This window comes from Mus musculus, chromosome 10, assembly GCF_000001635.26.
Source record: "Mus musculus strain C57BL/6J chromosome 10, GRCm38.p6 C57BL/6J".
Classification (NCBI taxonomy): Eukaryota; Metazoa; Chordata; class Mammalia; order Rodentia; family Muridae; genus Mus; species Mus musculus.
In genome coordinates, this window is record NC_000076.6 from 117,730,970 (window position 1) to 117,751,156 (window position 20,187).

General features: G+C 47.4%; 2 protein-coding genes across 3 annotated transcripts in view; both read right to left on the reverse strand.

The window, feature by feature from the left end:
* Positions 1–2,708: 2,708 nt before the first annotated feature.
* Positions 2,709–15,389, reverse strand: Slc35e3 (solute carrier family 35, member E3). Its single transcript, NM_029875.2, has 5 exons — positions 14,816–15,389; positions 13,916–14,026; positions 9,784–9,942; positions 9,543–9,625; positions 2,709–5,264 (listed from the first exon to the last, which is right to left on the reverse strand). The coding sequence occupies exons 1-5, from the start codon at positions 15,215–15,217 to the stop codon at positions 5,078–5,080; spliced, it is 942 nt and encodes a 313-aa protein (NP_084151.2). The 5' UTR covers positions 15,218–15,389; the 3' UTR covers positions 2,709–5,077.
* A 4,262-nt stretch (positions 15,390–19,651) lies between these two features.
* Nup107 (nucleoporin 107) overlaps positions 19,652–20,187 on the reverse strand; it is a 42,116-nt gene continuing 41,580 nt past the window's right edge. Inside the window, exon 27 of one of the 2 annotated variants that reach the window (XM_006513018.4) lies at positions 19,652–19,998. In XM_006513018.4, coding sequence (XP_006513081.1) covers positions 19,891–19,998 — 108 coding nt within the window. In that variant the 3' untranslated portion in view covers positions 19,652–19,890. The remainder of the gene's footprint in view (positions 19,999–20,187) is intronic. The other variant, NM_134010.2, reaches the window with a different exon arrangement.

A 20,187-nucleotide genomic window follows, 5' to 3' on the forward strand; every position in this document is an offset into this window, starting at 1 on the left:
TCTGAGTTCGAGGCCAGCCTGGTCTACAGAGTGAGTTCCAGGACAACCAAGGGTACACAAAGAAACCCTGTCTTGAAAACCAAAACAAACAAACAAAAGAGTTGGAATGAGGCACAACCAGCCATCTCACCATCTCTGTCCCTTGGATCAAATGATATAAGAATCTTCAACTTTGCTCGAGTTCCACAGATGAGATGACACAGGACCTGCCCTGACTACAAGGCAATAATGAGAAACTGGCTCACTTAAACTTTTAGAGTAGACACGAGCAAATATGAATGTTTCAAACAAAACCCAACGTTAGTCTTTTTTCTTTTTCTCCCTCCCACATTTTTGTTATATATTCTGAGGGCTGGAGACGGCTCAGCAGTTAAGAGCCCTTGCTGCTCTTGAAGAGGACTTGGTTCTTTCCCCAGGATCCACATGGTGGCTCCCAAGCCCTCTGTAACTCTAGTTCCAGGGTGTGGAATGCCCTCTTCTGGCCTCTGCGAGAATCAGCCGTGCTTGTGGTAGAGACGTAGGTGCAAGGGAAACACTATCTGCATGAACTTTTATCTTTTGACTCTTATGGTTGTGGTCAACAAGTCTCTCCATAATTCTCTAAGATGTACAGGCTGTGGGGGTTGGCTTGGCTCTTCAGCTCCAGCCAGAGACAGATCAGGAGGCCCGCCATTGCCACAGGGAGTCCTAGAAGATCTCAGACTGATTCTATGTCTCCCAGGGTGACTGGTAAGACCCACCCACTCCTGTCCCCGCAATGAATGTAGACCTGATTTCTAACTGAAGAAACAGGAAACGGAGAGCGCACGCTAGGTACAGAATATTAGGTTGGAAAAGGGAAACCTTAAAAGTTAAACATTTAGCTGGGTGTTGTGCCTCCCAGCTATAAGCCAGGTGCTCTGGAGGTAAAGGCAGGAAGAGTGTATCAATCTCGGTTACATATCCAGGCCAGCCTTGGCTGCGGGAGGCCCGTCTCAAAACAAGTGAATTTACTGTGCTTTCAGCGACTAAGGTTGTTCTGAAACAAATGTTAAGGTATTAGTGATTTTAACATAGCAAGTCTTTTTTTTTTTTTTTTTTTTTTGGTTTCTCGAGACAGGGTTTCTCTGTGTAGCCCTGGCTGTCCTGGAACTCACTTTGTAGACCAGGCTGGCCTCGAACTCAGAAATCCGCCTGCCTCTGCCTCCCTGAGTGCTGGGATTAAAAGCGTGTGCCACCACGCCCAGCAACACAGCAAGTCTTAAGAGGTTAAAGACTGAAGCTTAGGAAAGGTGGTATTCAGAGAATGGTTTCTTTATACTGTCATTACTACTGAGATAGCACAGAACACACACACACACCATCCAGATGCACACAGGCAGGCCCAAGGCTGCAGATAACTAACCTGACCCTCAACAAATAGGCTGTCTTCTCTTTCCAACCCAGACCAGGCGGCCTGCAAGCATCAGATAGCAGCAGTCTCACTAGGCAACCCCGAGTAGGTCTAGAATTCTGTATATAGATTAGGAGGGCTTCTAATTCAAAGATCCACATTCCTTGGCCTCTGAGGGCGTTGATTAAAGGCGTGTACAGCCACACCTGACTCCTTCCCATTACCTTAATGCTTTCTGTTTTATTTAGACATGTATGTATATATATACACTGCATGCAGAATTAGAGGAAGCCAGTAGGTGTCCTCTGTCATGCAGCCTTGTTCCGGAGAGACCTCTCACAGAAACTGGGCTGGACCCATCAAGCCCTGGGGAATCCTCCTGCCTCTCTATCCCACACAGTACTGGGTTTAAGGGTTTCCACATAGTTGCACCTAGCTTCTATTTTTAAAACTTTATGTGTAGGGCCAAGCTGGATGGCACAAGCCTTTAAGGAGACAGAGATCCCTGAGTTCAAGGCCAGCCTGGTCTGCATGGCTGTTGTGCCTGCACGTCTGTCTGTGTACCACTTGTATAACAGGTACCCGTGGAGCCAGGAAAGGCCATCCATCTCCTGGAACTGGAGTTATAGATGCTTGTGGGCTGTCATGTGGGCGCTGGGAATAGAGTCTCTCCAGTCTCCTGTTGGGAGCCGACTCTGAGCAGAAAGCGGCTATCAGCTCTGCAGCCATTTCTGGCTACTTACTTGCGGGTGGTCCTTTTCCACCCCGACGAGAGACTTGCTTTTCCTAGCATGATGTTTCTGCAGGAAGCCCACCACGGCTGAACACACTCTGATAACAACTTGATCAGACAGCCTGTTTTGTCTCCATTCTTCGAGTCTCTTGCCATTCAGTCCCCACTCTCTCTCTTGCAGACCCCCTTGACCGTCCCACGGCGCCCGAACAGTCCCCCATGCCTGTTTTTTTTCCCGCCCCCCACCCCCCTCCATTAGTTGACAAGGGACTTGGAATTTTGCTGCATTGGAGCTGTGGGTTTGCAAGCAGAACAGACCAGCACTTCCACATATGCAGAGGCCCACTTTCTTCATGGGCTCTAGTATGCAAGACATAAGTGAGAACAGAGGGTCCTTATCGTTTTTTAGCAAAGAGTTTAAGTCTAGCCATTTGACATAGGATTAAAAACTACATTCAGTTCCATTGGCAACAAAAAGACAGTGCTGCCTAGTGTCTGTCATTGTGGTCACTGTGCTTGCTCCAGGGCATCAGTGTGTTTTCCTTAGGAATTTTCAACTAGATGAAAGTCTTCAGGGTGTAAAAAACTGCTTATCAGCCTGTATGGTTCTAATAGTAGAGAGTTTATTCACGTATATAAACACGCCTTGATTCACCATACTCCCACTCTGTCCCTCATTCCTACTGACACCAGCCACTTATCATACCCCACCCACCTACCTATTCAAACCACCCCGGTCCCCAGGGCTTATCTACAGCTAGGATTTGTACGCAGTACAAATCAACTCCGGTCCCCAGGGCTTATCTACAGCTAGGATTTGTACGCAGTACAAATCAACTCCGTTGTTCCTAATGCACAGAAACCTGAGGCTCTCTGTGCTGGAAGACTTTCCGTTAGCTTCTGGGAAACTGTTAAACATTAAACATACACAGAAAATGTTTCTTGAGCATGATTCCAAAGGTCCATGATGGTGAAGACGGCATGTTCTGCAGTTCTTGGCATAATAACACAACTCTGTAAACTGAGGACAATATTTAAAACAAAGACCCACGGAAGCACATGGACTGATACACAGCAGACAATGCCATTCTCCAAAATACACATTTAGTGAGGCCAGGAAAAAAAAAAAAAGTCCTAGACCAGGCACCCTTCCTTTCCCCTTAACAGAACTCAGTATGTGATTTGGGCTGCCCTGGAAGTCTGTGCGGTCTACACGGCCAAGGAACTCGTAGCCCTGACTCACTGCCCAACCTTGAGACCTAGGGGTGTGTCTTCTCCTCGAGCTCAGCACTCCTGTGGCCTGATGACTTGAAAAGGCTTTGTTTTGGCAGTGCTGGGGATACAACCCAGGCTTTTTTATTTGGTTAAAAAAAAAAAAAACCTAAAAACTACCACTACCAACAAAAAATCCTAATATATTAAAAGTTACCTCTTCCTGTGAAGAAGAAAATTCCAGATAAGATGTATTATCACAAGACACGTCTCTTTGTCTTAAGCTGCTTTCTCACAGGAAGTGTATGCTTAGAAAAAGTTATTATTCCAAGAGACCCGACTCTTCTGCGGTCATCAGCGGCTGCTGTGAATGGCAAAACGACAAGATACCTGAAGGCAGACACACACTTTTGCAGTTAAATACCCAGGGCTCTATTTGCTGGAGCCCCATGTATTCTGTCTACATCTCAACTAAAAACATTTCTCAATTCCTCTGGAACCTCATACAAGTAGCTAAATATTAGCTAGTTTTCTACCTGTCTTTCATATCTTTCCTGTTTTTCACCAAGTTTCTGCCTAGAACTTGGGCAGCCTTTGCTCTGATTTGCCACATAAACTGCAAGGCCTGGTTCAGTCCAGTTTTTCCAATACATACAACGCTCCTTATCTACTGCTCAGGATGTGGGAGGCAGGGAGTACAGGAGGGAGGCCACATCAGAAAACACTGGGATGAAAGGATTAAGCAAGCTGGGGAAGCAGTTACCAGGACGACTGCGAACCCACCTATGAGTGCTGGGCAGGGACCCGGTTACTGGCTCTACCTGCTGGCCCTCTACAGCTTTGCTTTGAGCCGTTTAAAGATGGGTTTTCCTGTAACTCCATATATAGTATCTAGAACTCACTCAAAGCCCAAAGCCGCGAGAAGACCAATGAGACTGTCAGTCTGCAGACGCTCCCTCTAGCACGGGCAGAGCTGTGCTGCTGAGCGGGCTTTGGGCTCAAGCACTCCTGCCCTGTCTAACAGGGAAGAATGTCTTAGATTAAGTTTCTACTGAAAAGGTGATACTTTCAGAGATGTAATTGGTTTCATGAGCATGTCGATGACAGCTTCCTTTCTATAAACGTTTCAGTTCTGCAGTGAAATCAGAAAGCTAAAGGCTACATGGAGTGGTAGAGTCCAAAGCCAGTTTGGGCTATGTAGAGAATTCCAGACCAGTCAGAGCGACACAGTGAGATCCAGTCTCAATACAACTCTGACCACCACCCTGTCCGAACGAGAAAGAACTTCAACTTCCCGACAGGAAGGCCTGGGTGAGCCAGCAGGTTGGCTTGCCCTTCCTGGGAGAACAGGGACACTGGACACCGACAGCCACGGCACAGCTGCAGCGAAGGAGCGCTCTGTCATTCCTATGGAGCCGAACTCTCCCGTGCTTCAGCTGGCAGGATGAAGCCATCTTCTAGGCAGTTGCTAGCATTTCTTTGACGGTGCTGGAGTTTGAGGCCAGGGTCTCACGCGTGTGAGGCAAACACTCTACTACCGAGTGCCAGCTCCAGGTCCATTAAGTCTTTGAGAAGCCTGAATGAACCATTTTGGTTTTTAAAAATTAAATCGATAAAAGGTACTAAAAATTGTCATTATCTGCAAAGAAAATACTTCTTGTACGTCACTGACTAAATTCCACGGGGAGCTTTTCCATAGACGACGCACACGTTTGTCGCTTCTCATCCTCATGATTCGCCTTTCTCTTCTCTGCCAAAGCTCAGGGCCGTTGGACCAGCTTACTCTTACTGCCTTCCTGCTCGCTGAGTTTAAAGTGGGTGTAGGTGAGGATACCGAAGAGCGTGCATAGGATGCCGAGTCCCTGGTTTACCGACAGGGGGTCCTTAAATAGAATGTATCCTCCGCAGAGAGTGATGCAGAACTTGAAGTGTCCGAACATGTTGTAGCTGAGGTATTCAGGTAAGGAGACAAAGGAGCAACGAGCTAGATGTTAGGGTCACATGGGTCCACAGGACAGTACAAACACAGCAGCAGCTACCTGTGGCTGGAAAGAATTTCATACAACACAGACTCAACGGCTGACACGTGCTTAAAGAACACACACTTGGAGCATGCGGGGCAGATCAGACTCTCTTCAGTCATGGTCTTAGCAATTGACTGGTGTGAAAATGGTGACACTGCATTAAAACTGTGTGTGTACCTGGGAGTGTGATGCCATGGAGGCCAGAAGAGGGTGTTGAATTTCCTGGGGTTGGAATTACAGGAGGTTGTGGCCACCCGAAGTGGGTGTTTGGAACCAAACGCAGGTCCTCTGTAAGAGCAGGGTGTGCTCTTGACTGCTGAGCCCAACACCATACTTATTCTTTCCTGTTGGACCTGCTACACATACACACTCCAAAGTGACAGGAGACTGCCTCAAGCGTTCCTGGTGACCTCTCCAAAGGGGACAGCACGGGGGAGAAAGGCATGCAGAGCAAGGTACAGAGGAGACACTTTGCATAGGACTTTATGGTTATACTATGGCATGGTATTCCTAATCAACTGTCATTGGCAACGAGCTGAGATGTGCCAGGTGCCAGGGAGCTGATGTGATGAAAACTTCCAGTATGCCTAAGATTAGGTGGGCAAGGGAGAGAGGAGCCAGAGGGAGCACCACCAGCACCTGCCGCTGCTCTGTTAGGTACTCTTCCATGAGCAACCCTCCTCCCTCCACTGCTACCCAGTCTCCCCATTTCTCAACTGTGGAAGCTCAGACCCTTTAATAAGTTTAAAACACACTGATTTTATGTGGTCGTGTGTGTGTGTGTGTGTGTGTGTGTGTTGTGTGTGTGTGTGTGTGCATTGGATATGTGCACATGCACATGTACACGCAAAGGCACAAGTATGGAGGTCAGAGGTCAACTTATGGCCCCACCGTGTGGGCCCCAGGGACTGAACTCAGGTCAGGCTTGGTGGAAGGGACACCTGCTGAGTCATCTCACCAGAGCAACTGCAACAGGCAAATGACGGAGTTCAAGTGCTGAGAGTCCAAACAAAGGTGAACTTACAGAGCTCCAAAGTTCAGGCTGTAATCTAATGTACTGCCAGCAAATTATTATGGGGCTAAAGTGTTTTCCTGAGTCATTGCTCATATCAAAAAATAAAAAAATCAAACCACACACAGAGACCTGAGCAATGATTCTCTTGCCATGTTATACACAATCATTCTTTATATCTAAACAATACTGTTTTACTCTTCGGATGCATACTACAAACCTGCGAGTTCTCCCCAGCAACAACGTATAAGCAGCCACCACTCTATACCTCAGATTCTCTGCCTCTGCCTATTGAAGGTAAGATGATCTTATGTCTACCTTGTTCAGTTGATGTGGATCAAGAAGGAATACCTGCAGAGATTTAGAATACAGCAAGCAGCCGGGTGTGGTGGCACACGCCTTTAATCTCAGCACTTGGGAGGCAGAGGCAGGCGGATTTCTGAGTTCGAGGCCAACCTGGTCTACAGAGTGAGTTCCAGGAAAAGCCAGGACTACACAGAGAAACCCTGTCTCGAAAAAACAAAAAAACAAAACAAAACAAAACAAAAAAACAAAGAAAAGAAAAGGAGTAACCTGACTTTTGGCTGGAGAGATTGGCTCAGTGGTTAAGAGCACTGGCTGCTCTTCCAGAGGTCCCGAGTTCAATTCCCAGCAACCACATGGTGACTCACAGCCATCTGTAATGGGATCCGATGCCCTCTTCTGGTGTGTCTGAAGACAGCTACAGTGTACTCATTCATATACATAAAATACATCTTTAAAAAAAAGGGGGGGGGGACTGGAGAGACGGCTCATCGGTTAAGAGCACTGACTGTCTTCCAAAGGTCCTGAGTTCTAGACTACAGCAAGCCCCATCATGCTAACTGTAAGCTACAGAGAATAATAAGCACCAGTGCATGGCAGGACTGCCCAGCACTGTACACGTTACCGTCCCTAACTTCTTAGCCACTTCCCTGTCACTCTCTTTGCAGTGATGGTGTCAGTGAGGTGACTGAGCCCAACCTTAGGTTCCTGGGTTCATAAGCGACCTCAGTGGATCCATAAGAGCTCCCACAACATACTCAGGCTCACAGGATTGGAAGGACCCGGGGCGGGGGCATGGCTGTGTATGACCTCTGTGCACAGGCTCGGTTCCTGGGCACAGCGCTGCAGGCTTGTGGTCCCAGCTCTTCGGAGGCTGAAGCGGGAGGATTGGAGGTCAATGCCATTGTCAACCATACAGTAAGTGAGACCAGCCTGGGCCACAGGGCTTTCCAGGAAACAAAAGCACCAAAGAGACCCACTCACCAGCAGCCCTCTAGACAGCACCCAGGGCACCTGCTTGCTGGCTTTTTCCCTTCAATGGTTTGACACAGTGGAGCTGATATCTTCGATCTATAGAGTTTACGCCCAGGGATGCTTATCACAATACCACAGTGAGATACTCCTTATCTCAATTAGCTGCTCAAAAATGAAAGGCAGGCTGCAGTGGGGAAGGTCGCTTAGCCCCAAAGAGAGCTGGTTGAGTAAGGAGCGTGGCTTTTTGCATAATAAAAGGCTGGTGGCTTGGAGCTGGGGCAGAAAGACCTGCAGTGCCCAGGCAGGCAGACACTGAAGGAGGACAGAAAGGAGACAGGACAGAGCTGAGAAGCAGGCAGCGACACTCTTCAGTGGCTCTTCTTAGGAACTGAAGTGCTCTGGTCAACACCATCAGTGGCCTTGCCTCACTAGGTCTTGTCAGAGCTAACTGACTGCCAAGCTTCCAGAAACCTGACTGACTATCCGGCAGCACTTGACACTGCGGTTCCCAGCCCTCCTCACGCGGACTCCTCACCACTCTACTCTCTATGAACTCTGGAGGTGCAGTGCCCTAGGACTGTCCCCTGACTTGTCTGTGGTAACCTCACTCACCCCTCACATCACAGTGCTACAGTGACTTGGGACTAGCTGTACCCGGACCGTGCAACCGCAACTCTACCGGCATGCCAGGCCTCCTCCAAACTGCGCTATCTCCCTGGACAGCCTCTGCAACACATATGGGACCTGAGCTTACTGCTTCATATTCATTGTTCAGTAAACTTCTTGGTGCTATTTGGAAATGTGTCCCGATCCCCTCTGGGTAATAAGCTGGCACTTAAAGATACTCATGTTTACCCCCAGCACCCCTCCCTCTGTGTGTGTGTGTGTGTGTGTGTGTGTGTGTGTGTGTGTGTAGGCCAGAGAAAGCCATCACATCCCTAGAGCTGGACTTACAATAACTGTGAGCAGCCTATCGCGGGCACTGAGAACCGAACTCAGGTCCTCTGGATGAACAGCAAGCTCCTCACTGCTGGGCCACCGTGTAACCCCACAAACTAGCATCGTTATAAATTAGAAGCGGCAGTGCCTGTCTGATGGCTTCCCTTCTTTCCACCTCTTCTAGTCCAGTTTTCTCACGTGAGCAAAGTCTGCACATTTGGACAGTATCCAGCACAAGATACCTTTCGAGTCCGGGGTTTCTGAAAGAAACGATGATCATTGCTACTCATTGATATTTGGCAAATAGGGTATTGGTACTTTTGACTCTATATAAATGAGCACTTACTCATTTATATAAATCAGCAGGGGTTTTCTTCTCCAGTTTTTATAAATGAGATCTCAGTCTATAGCCCAGGCCTCAAACACATGGAGGATGTGAAATTATCGTCCATTACATAAGCTGACTACACTGAAAAGTGGCTCAAACCTAAGCTTCCACTCCTCTATGCAGTCAGTAAATATCCCTTGGGCCCACTATCAGTGAGTCCAGGTGCTGAGTCAGTCGTATAAAAGGTCACTACGACCTAAGAAAGTATTCCTTTACAGAAAGCAAAGTCATTTTCTCAGTTAATAGACTCTGTAGACACTGGAAAGACATTCTTAAAAGTTCAGAACAGTTCTGGAGTGATCAGTGTCTCTCTGAGCAGTTGAGACCACCAGCTGCTCTTCCAAAGGACCAGGGTGAGATTCCCAGCACCCATACGGTAGCTCAAAGGCCCCTGTAGCCTCAGTTCCAGGGAATCTGATGGCTTCTCTGGCCTCCAAAGGCATCAGGCATGCTCGTGTGCACAGACACGCATGCAGAAGTACACCCGTTCTAATGAAATATAACAACCAACCAGCCTACGTAACCAAGGCCAAGTGATAGTGCCCCAGATGAGAAAGGAAGACTATACACATCGGAAAGGATACGTGACTGGTGACGTGTTCCCAATGATCCAGTAAATCGATAAGTTCACCATGAAAGCGATTATTCCAGACAGCAGTACCATAAGCTACAAATAAACCAAGAGAATCGTTGTCATTGAACAAATATGTCTCCTGGGGATCACACGTGAGAACAGACGTGAGGTTGTGCTCCCACATCCACAAACTACAGTACGAAAGGGGAGATCAGTGCACCCTCTCAGGCACCGGGACCATTAGAACTTACCAAAGCAGAAACTGACCAGGGACCAAATATTCCTCCCTCTGCAAACACTGGCTCGAAGAAGGGCACAGCCACCAGCAGCATGGCAGAAGACATGGGGGCCTGGTAGTAAAGTAGCTGCATGGAGTTCACCTGCAGTTCGTGCTGCTTGGCTCCGACCCACTGGCAACCGGGAGAAAAACACGTCAGGCACACAGAGAAGCAGCCTTTGTCAAAGCAACACGGATGGGGTCAGGCTAGGGGACAAGGACAAACCTCACGGTTCTACACAATCTAAAGGGAGACATGAGGGACTTGGAATGTGGTACGGGCTCATCTAGTGACGTCTCAATGCCTCAGAGAGGGGAGCAGCAGGCACCCCTCTATTCTCCCCAGTACTAAATAGCAGGAAGTAAACGCAATAGGAACCCTGCGCCAGAGACACCAGGGGGACAGGGAGGGGATGGAAATTTCCGTGAGAGGTGCACCCCAGTGTGTGGCTTGAAAGGTATGTGGACTTCGGAGCCACTTCAGTGGCAGAAGACATTTTTCTCTCCAGAGAACTTTTCTGTGGGTTGGATTTCTCATAAATACACCCTGGGCACAGTGGAGTAACTGAAATCCCTAAAATACTGTCTCATTCAGTAAAAACCTCAAAACTCTATATCCCACGTCCTTAAAAACACTTCACAAATATGACTGACGAGGGGCTCTGCAGAGCATTCAGCCAACAGCTTGAATCAGGTCTGGCAGGAACAGCCTGGCTTTGGAGCAACCTCTACAGATCCGCTTCCTAAACCGAGGTATTCTGTAACACACATAGGCAAGTCTATAGGAATTCACCAAGACCAGAATGTAAAACCAGGAAATGTGAGCCACACTCCTGCCGCCTTTCACTAGGCGTCTTCGGAGGCTATGAAGGACAAAGGGCTGATTCTTCCCCGGCCTGCTTAGAGGAGAGGCTGTGAGCAAGAACAGGAAAGTTGCAGACAGTGACGGCTCACCTTCCTGTCTGTGCGATCCTCCCTGACTGCTAGGGTCGGCTGTCTCAACCTAGCTTCTGGCCACCATTTTTTCCCACACCCTATGTAAGCACACCCGCCCCCTCCCAAGCCATACTCATAGTACCAGTCACAGACAGCTCTGACATTGCTCCCTTGAGCATCTTTTACAAATATTTCTGGTCCTAGGGGTAGAACTTGGGGCCTCGTGCATGCTGGGCAAGCACCCTAGCACTGGTCTCCATGTCTGGTCTCACACTCCGAGTATCTGTAACTTCTCAGCCGACCCAGCTTCCTGCTTAGTCTGCAGGGCCAGGCTTCAGACCAAGCTCCTTCTGTCTAGAAATGAGCTTCCCTTGTGCTGCCTCTGTCCGTACTGCCACCCTCTCTCCTTAACTCTGCCGGCTCCCAGTCACTCGGGTCCTAATTCCTCCTCAAGGTCCTGGGCTCACACCCCTGCCTGGTTCTTCACCCTTCCTCTCTTCTGCACCCTCCACCACCCCTAGATTTTCCTTAAATACAAATTACGATAAAGCCTCTTCCCAGTCTAAATATTCTCCTTTGCTGGTGTCTGCAGAATAAAGACATTTCCTCCGAGCAACAGTAAGACTTTGCGGTCTGGCTTAGCTACCTGGCATTCGCTTTCTCGAAACACATCTATAGTCTAGCTTCACCAAACACATCAAGTGCTCCCCAAGTGCTCCACAGTTTCAAACATGTGAAAGGACAGGCCTCAAGACTTCACTGCTGAGCAAACTTCTGCGCCACCGAGCTAAATTAACTTCTCCTCTTGTCTAGCCTTGTCACTCCCCTCTAGTCTAGCCTTGTCACTCTGAGTGCAGAACTGCCATTTCTTTCTCCGTGCTCCTCGGGATTCTCCTCAGCTTGGAGGGATACTACCCAGGCTAGCTACAGACATGGGGCTGCACATATGTCTTAAAGGGTAGGTCACTGCTGCTTCTCCTCACTGTGTCTTCACAGGCGAGCATACAGGAAGTCTTGTCAAACAAACCATCCCTCCATCTTTTTCCAGCCAAGAGCTAAAGATTCCTCTTCCACCTTGTCTTATTGTTCCCAGCAGCAGAAAACAAAACAAAACAAAACAAAACAAAACAAAACAAAACAAAACAAAACAATCGTAGAAACCCAGTTAGGCTGCGAGAGGCGGATATAATTTTGTTTAAAAGTATCTTTTTGGTGGGTGACTACCCTATTGTGGCATAGCACCTTTGCCCTTGGTCTTCAGTCATTCCTTGATAAATCTCATTGCAAACCTCAGGGATAGAGAATCTTTTGATTCTGAGCTACAGCAATTTTGAAACATCCATGAGCAAAAATGGCCACAACCAGCCAGGCAGTGGTGGCGCACGCCTTTAATCCTAGCACTTGGGAGGCAGAGGCAGGTAGATTTCTGAGTTCGAGGCCAGCCTGGTCTACAGAGTGAGTTCCAGGACAACCAGGGCTACAAAGAGAAACCCTGTCTCAAAAAACCAAAACCAAACAAACAAAACAACAACAACAACAACAAAGGCCACAACCATACACACACACATAAAAAGACCTCCCCAAACCAGGGATTGTTGTGAACTGATATTATGTATATGGAATATAAAAAAATTCTAATATTTGACAAGTAAACGAGGTATGGTAACACGTGCCTACACTTTCTTAAAAAGTACAAGGAGAGGCCAGGCATGGTGGCACATGCCATTAACACCAGCACTTGGAAGGCAGGCAGATTGTTCTGTGAAGTCCAGGCCAGCCTGGTCTACAGAGTGAGTTCCAGGCCAGTCAGAACAACATAGTCTTGTCTCAAGAAAAACAAAAACAAAACAAAACCATCAACAAAACAAATCCACAAAATCTAAACAAGGACAACAACAAGTACAAAGGGGATCAATGACAGCTGAGCGGGGAAAGGTCTCTGCTGCCAAACCTCACACCACCAAAGGTGGGGCGCAGAAACCCAGGTGTTAGGAGAACAGACTCTGTCCCTGAAAGTTGCCCTCTGACTTCTATGTGCACACAGGGACCCGAATGTGCATGCACACACATGTACATGTGCATACAAACAAAATAAGAAAGTGTAAAACATAAACGGTAGAGGGAGCTGGGGCTGCAGCTGAGTGGTGGCTACTTGGCTAGTGTGTGCGAGGTCATGAATTCAACATCAGGACGACAACAGCCATAGAAGAAGGCTCAGAAGCTGTGGGTGTTGTTGAAGTTGTTAGCTGGCTAGGCGAGTTTTAGCTCAGTATACAGTGCTTGCTTAGAAGGCTAACGGGCTGTAGGCCCAATCCTCAGCCCTCCACCCCTCCCCCCAAAATATAGTAACAATGTTTCTGGGACAACCCCAGCAGCAAACAGTAAAGTGTTAGGGTGCAGCTCTGAGCTAACATTCTTAACTAGAATGTCTTTCTTTACTGCCAGCCGATGTTTGTGTGGCAGAGGTAACACTGGTTACAGGTTGGCTCTGATTTCCCCGCAGGCACACCCAGCATTTCCAGACCAAGGTTTCCAGCATAGAGAGGAGACTGTTTCACTGCCCCATACCCTGCTAGACCTCTCCCCACTACACAGGACACAAAAGCCAGCTTGTTGGCAACTTACAGCAGTGAAATGACTCCATGGAAAAAAAATTAACTGATTATTGGCTACAGGCAAGGCCTCCTGCTTGCACAGGAAGCTAAAAGCCTAGAAAACTCTCTACGGACACAGACAAGTTATCAGAGGCCCATGAGCAAGTCGTAACACCAACACTTCTTCTGAGTTTAAAATATGCACATCTGAATTTTTTTCATGTTCAAAAGTTTGGAAGTGTGTGTGTTTCACCCAAGTGACTTTATAATCAAAGAGTAAATGACACATGCGACCGATGAACTTAGGAAGCAAAACCTTACTGCTCATTTTGTGAAGACTTCCAAGAAGTTTGTCCCCAGCTGCGCTTAAGCAGGGGTACCGTGCGCTTACAATTGGACACTTGGTGGGCATCGCACACCTGAGCTGCTGTCTCCTCTGCTCTCGTCACCTCCTCAGTTACGCTTTCTTCTCATGTCTGTTGTCTCTATACTTGTAGTCTCTAAACCTTGGGTTACAGCTTCAAAATTTACAAAGTCTACTAAAAAGGCACAAAAAGAAAAAAAAAAGTTACCAACCACTTGATAAAGGGACGTGACTACCACACCAAGGGCGGCAAACACCATTCCAAGCGAATGAAACTTCACATCGTAATAAGAATTTAGGATTACACCTACAGTAATAGGAATCTGCAAAGACAAAGAGGCAAATGCTGTGAGATTAAATTCAAGAATGATGTCTTACAACACTAAGGAAACATAACAGTGGGGCTGGGGTGGGGGAGCACTGTAAGTTTTCTTTGGGGAAAACTGCCAATCCTTCTCTACAGAGATTCACATACAACTCTACATCTGGAAGAAAATATGAATCCGTGCGTTGTGCTTTGTAAGGAAACAGGACACACATTTACAGGGAATAAAATAATCCCCCAAACCAGTACTTAACACATAAGCATAAACAAGGAAGGAGGAAAGCATTATGACTGGAAAAACGAAAAAACCACTAAGTGCTAATGTTATTTTAACGAATCTCCTTTTATGTAAACACAAGGCACCCCAGCAGTGTGCCACTGAAGGTGTATTCCGAGGTATTTTATGCTAAACCATTTCATGTTTATCACTTCTGGTTCGATTTCCTGGGGATATTCTTTTCTTTCCAGGTTGAGCTTTCGCAGATATCCTGACACACTGAACTGTTCCATTAAGGCAGCTCTCTCCCTCATCAATCCCAGCAGTTAAAGATTTCTATCAGGAACACACCCATTTACTAAATAGCAGCGGAGTGTCGAGATGGCCTTTTCCACCCCTCCCCAAACAAGCTTCTTATAAGGGCCTGGCTCGTGTGTGGAGTAAAGATTATGGGAATGGGCTTCCGTCGTGCCAGGCTATAAGCAAGGTGTATTCAGTTTTCCCGGGGAGAAAGGCAGCCAGGTAGCTGGGCAGGGACAGGCTCGCGCAGCGGCAGCGGCAGCTACTCACCAGCGTGAGCTGTATTCTGACGGAGAATCTCTTCTGGTACCAGAAGGTTTGGATGGCTATGATCACCGGCGTGGTCATGGCCTTGGCCAGCTGATAGGTGCCTATGGTGTTGTTCTGCAGAGAAAGGTTGGTGAAGACCACAAAGCCACAGAAGCTGAGGGCCAGGAGGAGGAGCTTGGAGAGCGGCAGACTTTTGGGGGCAAAGATGTTCAGTTTCTGGCAGATGTACAAGCCCAGCCAGGTGACCACGAAGTGCACCAGGGTCAGGCTCATGTTGGGGAAGCCGTGGTGTACATAGATCCATTTGTTGAGGAACACGATGCAGATGGACACCAGCAGGTTGAACAGGAGCCCGGCGGCGATGCGCCCGTTGCCCCGGACCCGGTCCGCCAGCGATGCCATGATGCCCGCCGGCTGCGGAGCAGCGTCCTCGGCCGAGCCCGGGCTGTCCAGCCTCCCCGCGGGGCGCTCGGACGCTCTCCCGCTGTCCCGGCTCTCCGCCGCCGCGCGCCCGCAGCCGCCCGCTCCACGGTCCGGCCGGAGACAGGCATGCGCCAGCCGGGTCCCGGTCGCTGCGCCGCGAGGTAATAGGCCGCCGCCCTCCGAGCGGGTCCGCCACGGCTCCTCCCAGCCCCGCCCCCGCGCAGCCACGTGATTCCGCCGCGCAGGCGCGCTCGGCGCTCCGCTGGGTTGCTTAACTCGGCTGGAGGGAAGCCCTTGGCTCCCAGGGAAGATTAGTTTCTGTGGCCGATTCCCCGACTTACTGGGAGGCGCAGATTCCCCGCCAGTTTTACTCTCCACGTTGCTGAGCTGTTTTAATCCTCTGAAGGGGGGCAGAGCATTACTTACTGAAAGCATATTTTAAAATATCTTTAAAAGTCTAAACAGGCCGGGCGGTGGTGGCGCACGCCTTTAATTCCAGCACTCAGGAGGCAGAGGCAGGCGGATTTCTGAGTTCGAGGCCAGCCTGGTCTACAGAGTGAGTTCCAGGACAGCCAGGGCTATACAGAGAAACCCTGTCTCGAAAAACCAAAAATAACCGTCTAAACAGGTAAGAGTGGATGGACAACTAACTGTCGTCTACTGTAGATTTAAACATATTTTGGCGTATTTGCCTCGAAAAACTTTAAACCACAGAATTTTTTACCCACGAAGTTTTTTTTTTTTTTTAGTAAAACCTAAGAAGCAAGTACATTTACCTGTATGCCCAAGATATTAATTGCACTTCTAAGAGGCATATTATAGTAGCAAGCATGCAGTCCAGTTTCAAAGTTACAGAGCTGGAGAGGAAGTGAAAAATTATATATTTTTGGTTTTGTTTTTCGAGGCCGAGAACTCATTCAGGCTAGACTCGATCTCAATATTCACTTTTATTCACACTGTTACAATATGAGAGTGGTATTTCTCATCTGCAAACGTCAAATACCAACTCAAAGTCTGTCCACACTGATTGAAAACGTGGACCCCCCACTTTTACAATGTTACAGGGATTAAATAGAGCAGACTTGGAAGTCTCTACAGAGCTAAGGATGACACAGAACGGATCTCCCTGCTTCCACCCATTGAAGTGTCACATGCCTTGCAACTAATGTGTAGTTTTAAGTTTTGGACACTATTTCATAGGTTTTTATGATCTGTTTGCTTATGTCTCTGCCCGTTTTCTCCAGGATACCGTTTTTTTCTAATTGGCACTGAAAAGAAGGTCTTTGCATCAGAGGCACAAGAGACTCTTTGATGAATTTTCCACAGTTAATTACGTGTGTGTGTGTGTGTGTGTGTGTGTGTGTGTGTGTGTGTGTGTGTGTGTGTGTATGGGTGCCTGTGTGACGGTCAGAGGATAACTCGGAGTCAGTTCTCTCCGTCCACCAGATGGACTGAATTCATGCTGTAGGGTTTGGGAAGCAAGCACCTTTACCAGATGCCGTCATATCAGCTACGTTCCTCTTTCGTACCGCATTTTTTTTAGAGAATTGCCCGTTTACTTAGATGTCTTGTCTTAGTTGGGGAGGAAAGGGTTTGTTTGGCTTACACGTAGCTGTTTATCACCAAAGGGAGTTAGGACTGGAACTCATTCATACAGGGCAGAAACCTGGAGGCAGGAGCTGATGGAGGCCAGGGAGGGGTGCAGCTTAGGGCTTGCTCCGCCTCACCCCCCACCCATCATCTCAGGGATGGCTCCACCCACAATGGGCTGGCCCCTCCCCCAAATCACTAATTAAAGGAAATGACTTACAGCTGGATCCTGTGGAGACATGTTTTCAGTTGAGGCTCCCCCTTTCAGATTACTTTAGTTTGTGTTGCCATAAGACCAGCACACGTTCAACTATTCGTCCATTTCATCTATAGTTACTTGAATTTATTATAAACATTAGCTTTTCCATTTTCTCTCTGCTGCTTGTTGTGCTGGTTGTTTTGTTTTGTTTTGTTTTGTTTTGTTTTTTTGTCAACTTGACACAAGCTAGAGTCAATTTGGGAAGAGAGACGCTCAATTAAGAAACTGCTGCCAGCAAGTCAGCCAGAAGATGAGCCCGTGGGACATTTTTTTCAAATGTTACTCCATGTGGGAGGCTCAGCTTACTGGAAAGTGCCATCTTTCTGTAGGTGGTTCTGGGTTAGATCAAGCAGGCTGACCAAACCCTAGGAAGCAAGCTGCCAGGAAGCAGTTACTAGAGGGCCTCTGCTTCAGTGCCTGCCCTCCCGCCCCTCACTGATGGAATATTAACTAAAAGTGCAAGGTAAAATAAGCCCTTTGCTCCCCAAGTTTCTACAGCAGGAGAAACCCTAGGGCACCGCTTGCTTAGCCTTACCAAGGACAGTCCCTGTTTTCTTTTTCTTTCTTTTTTTTTTTTTTCCGAGACAGGGTTTCTCTGTGTGGCCCACGCTGTCCTGGAACTCACTCTGTAGACCAGACTGGCCCGGAACTAAGAAATCCGCCTGCCTCTGCCTTCCAAGTGCTGGGATTAAAGGAGTGCCCCACCATTTTCGGCTTCCCTGTTTTCAAAGCTCACCAGCTCTTACTGTTTGCTAGAAATAGTCCCATTGTCACCCTCCCCTACACGTGTGTGGATTACCCTTCCCTGCTCCCTCAGTAAGAGCCTGGGAAGTGTTCTGGCTAGGTGTGATGGAGTACAGTTTCAGTCCCAGTCCCAGGAGTGGGAGGGCAGAGGCCTGTGGATCTCTGCCAGTTCAAAAGAGTTCCATGAGTTCCAGGACGGCCAGGGCTGCATGGTGAGACCCTGCCTCAAAGAGGGAAGGGAGAGGGGGGAGAAAAAGAGAGGGAGAGAGAGGGATTGAAGAAGAGAGAGGAAAGTTTACCCTCCTTAGTTGAGTCTGTGTTTAAGGTTATGGACTTGGGCTGAGATAACAAATTAGATTTTTCTCTCAGCTCCTCCCGCTTTGACACTTTAGGTAAATACCTTCACCTGACTGCAGTCCTCCTGCTCAGCTTTCTGAGTGCTGGGGTTACAGGCACCTGACAGTATTCGATCTGACATGCAGGCATACCATCCATCCCTAGTGGCTTGTCTGGGATAAAATCAGAACCAGAGTTCCTTTATTACGTACATGCATACTCAGTTCCGCTAGTTTTTTGAACACTATGTAACGCTTTCACCTTGGGGGAAAAAAAAAGAAATATAATGGGACGTAAAGATTAGTATTAAAATTAATCCTCCGTCCGTTAGACTGTTCTTGTTTTACCACATTACTTCATTTGTGTAGACTTTAATGTTAAAGCTAAACTATTTCAACATAAAATGCAGATTTTTATGACTTTGAACTGAAAGAGTAGTACACTCAGTGCTCCAAGGTATGCTAATCATAAAACAGATAGCGACATTCCTCCACCCACCCGCTTCCTGGGTTCAAGGAGTGTTCTTGAGAAATAACCCTCACAATTACCAGGTATTCCTTGTGACTCTTAACTGGTATTTTTGGTATTTTCCAACAACGCCCTTCCCACCTCCTTGAGTTGTGGTTTCTTCCTTTAAATACCCCCTTATCCAGCTACTCGGGGCGCCATGGTCCTCTTCCCCTGCGTGGTGTATGACCGTGGGCCCGAGAGCGCTCTTGAATAAAAATCCTCTTGCAGTTTGCAGCAAGACCGTTTCTTGTGAGTGATTTTGGGGTGTCGCCTCTCCTGAGTCAGAACGTAGGGAGTCCTCACGTTGTGGGTCTTTCATTTCAGAACCCTATTGGGTTGTAACTTGTAACTCCTAAGGACAAGGGGGTGTCGTTCCCTACATTGACAGAACTCCAGTGATCACACCTAAGAAAACTAATATTCATTCAACTACACTAATACATAACCTAGAAAGCTAGGATAAAAGATTTACACACATGTCTGTTCTGTGCATGCACATTAGTGCAGGAGGTCTTGCCAGAGGGCTCAGATCCACTCTGCAGACGGGGTTGTAAGTGACAGGATTTGCGGCCCTTGTGCTAGGCAGATTTTTATTTTCGGTGGATGTTTTGCCTGAATGTATGCCTGTTCATCCTGTGTGTGCCTGGTGCCCAGAAGCCAGAAGAGGGCCTTGGATCACTGAAACTGGAGTCCAGGTGGTTGTGAACCAGTTGTGTGCCTGGAAATGGACCCGATGCAGTGCTTGTACCTGCCACGCTACCGCTCCAGCTCTATCTTAAAACACTCTCGCTAGATTTGCCTTGAATTTAATATTCAGAAAAATACCAAATTTTATGATAAACGAAATTACCTGGATAGAAAATGAATCTATTCTTTATTTTCTACTCTCTTTAAATTTTGATATGTCAGGAATTTATGATTATAGGAAAAATACTTTACTTCCTTATTCTATTACATAAGAGAAAACTCTCATCTATAGAACAAAAAATTTATTTTGTATAATTTATTTAAAAAATACATAAGGAAATACTGATATAATACAAAATCCAAATGCCTGAATTTTACATTTTCCCCAAGAATGCCAAAGGAAAAACAAACAAACAAACAAACCAATAATTACAAATACGTATATTTGACCAAAACCAACCAACCAAGCAACTCAACGAAGCAAGCAAGCATCCTCCTCTAGTCATGGGCATCAGAGAATGGTGAGTTATGACTGAATTTCATAGCCAAGCGGGTCGAGCCCCTGGTCTAGGAGCATTAGAGAGGACTCCCTTAACTTCTGCAGCAGTTTCCTTAGTTCTTCCTTAGAAAACACCTGACAGTTCAAAAGAAAAGGGGAAAAAAAAAGCAACATTAAAGATGAGAACATCAACTTCTAAAAAGACCTAGTCAATCTTAAGAAGTTTTCTTGAAGATCTATCTATGTGGCTCAGAGACCTCACGCTAGCTCATGGCAGGCTACTCACTCACTTATGCTCCTATGTGCAGACACAGGCTACTCACT

What these genes read in the sequence shown, in the direction of transcription:
- Slc35e3 (NM_029875.2), bottom strand. Translation starts at nt 15,217, where the DNA reads ATGGCATCGCTGGCGGACCGGGTCCGGGGCAACGGGCGCATCGCCGCC. An exon ending in CCTGGTCAGTTTCTGCTTTG is followed by an intron (nt 9,626 to 9,783) that starts GTAAGTTCTAAT and finishes GTTTATTTGTAG; the next exon opens with CTTATGGTACTGCTGTCTGG. An exon ending in GGGAACACGTCACCAGTCAC is followed by an intron (nt 5,265 to 9,542) that starts GTATCCTTTCCG and finishes TGAATACCTCAG; the next exon opens with CTACAACATGTTCGGACACT.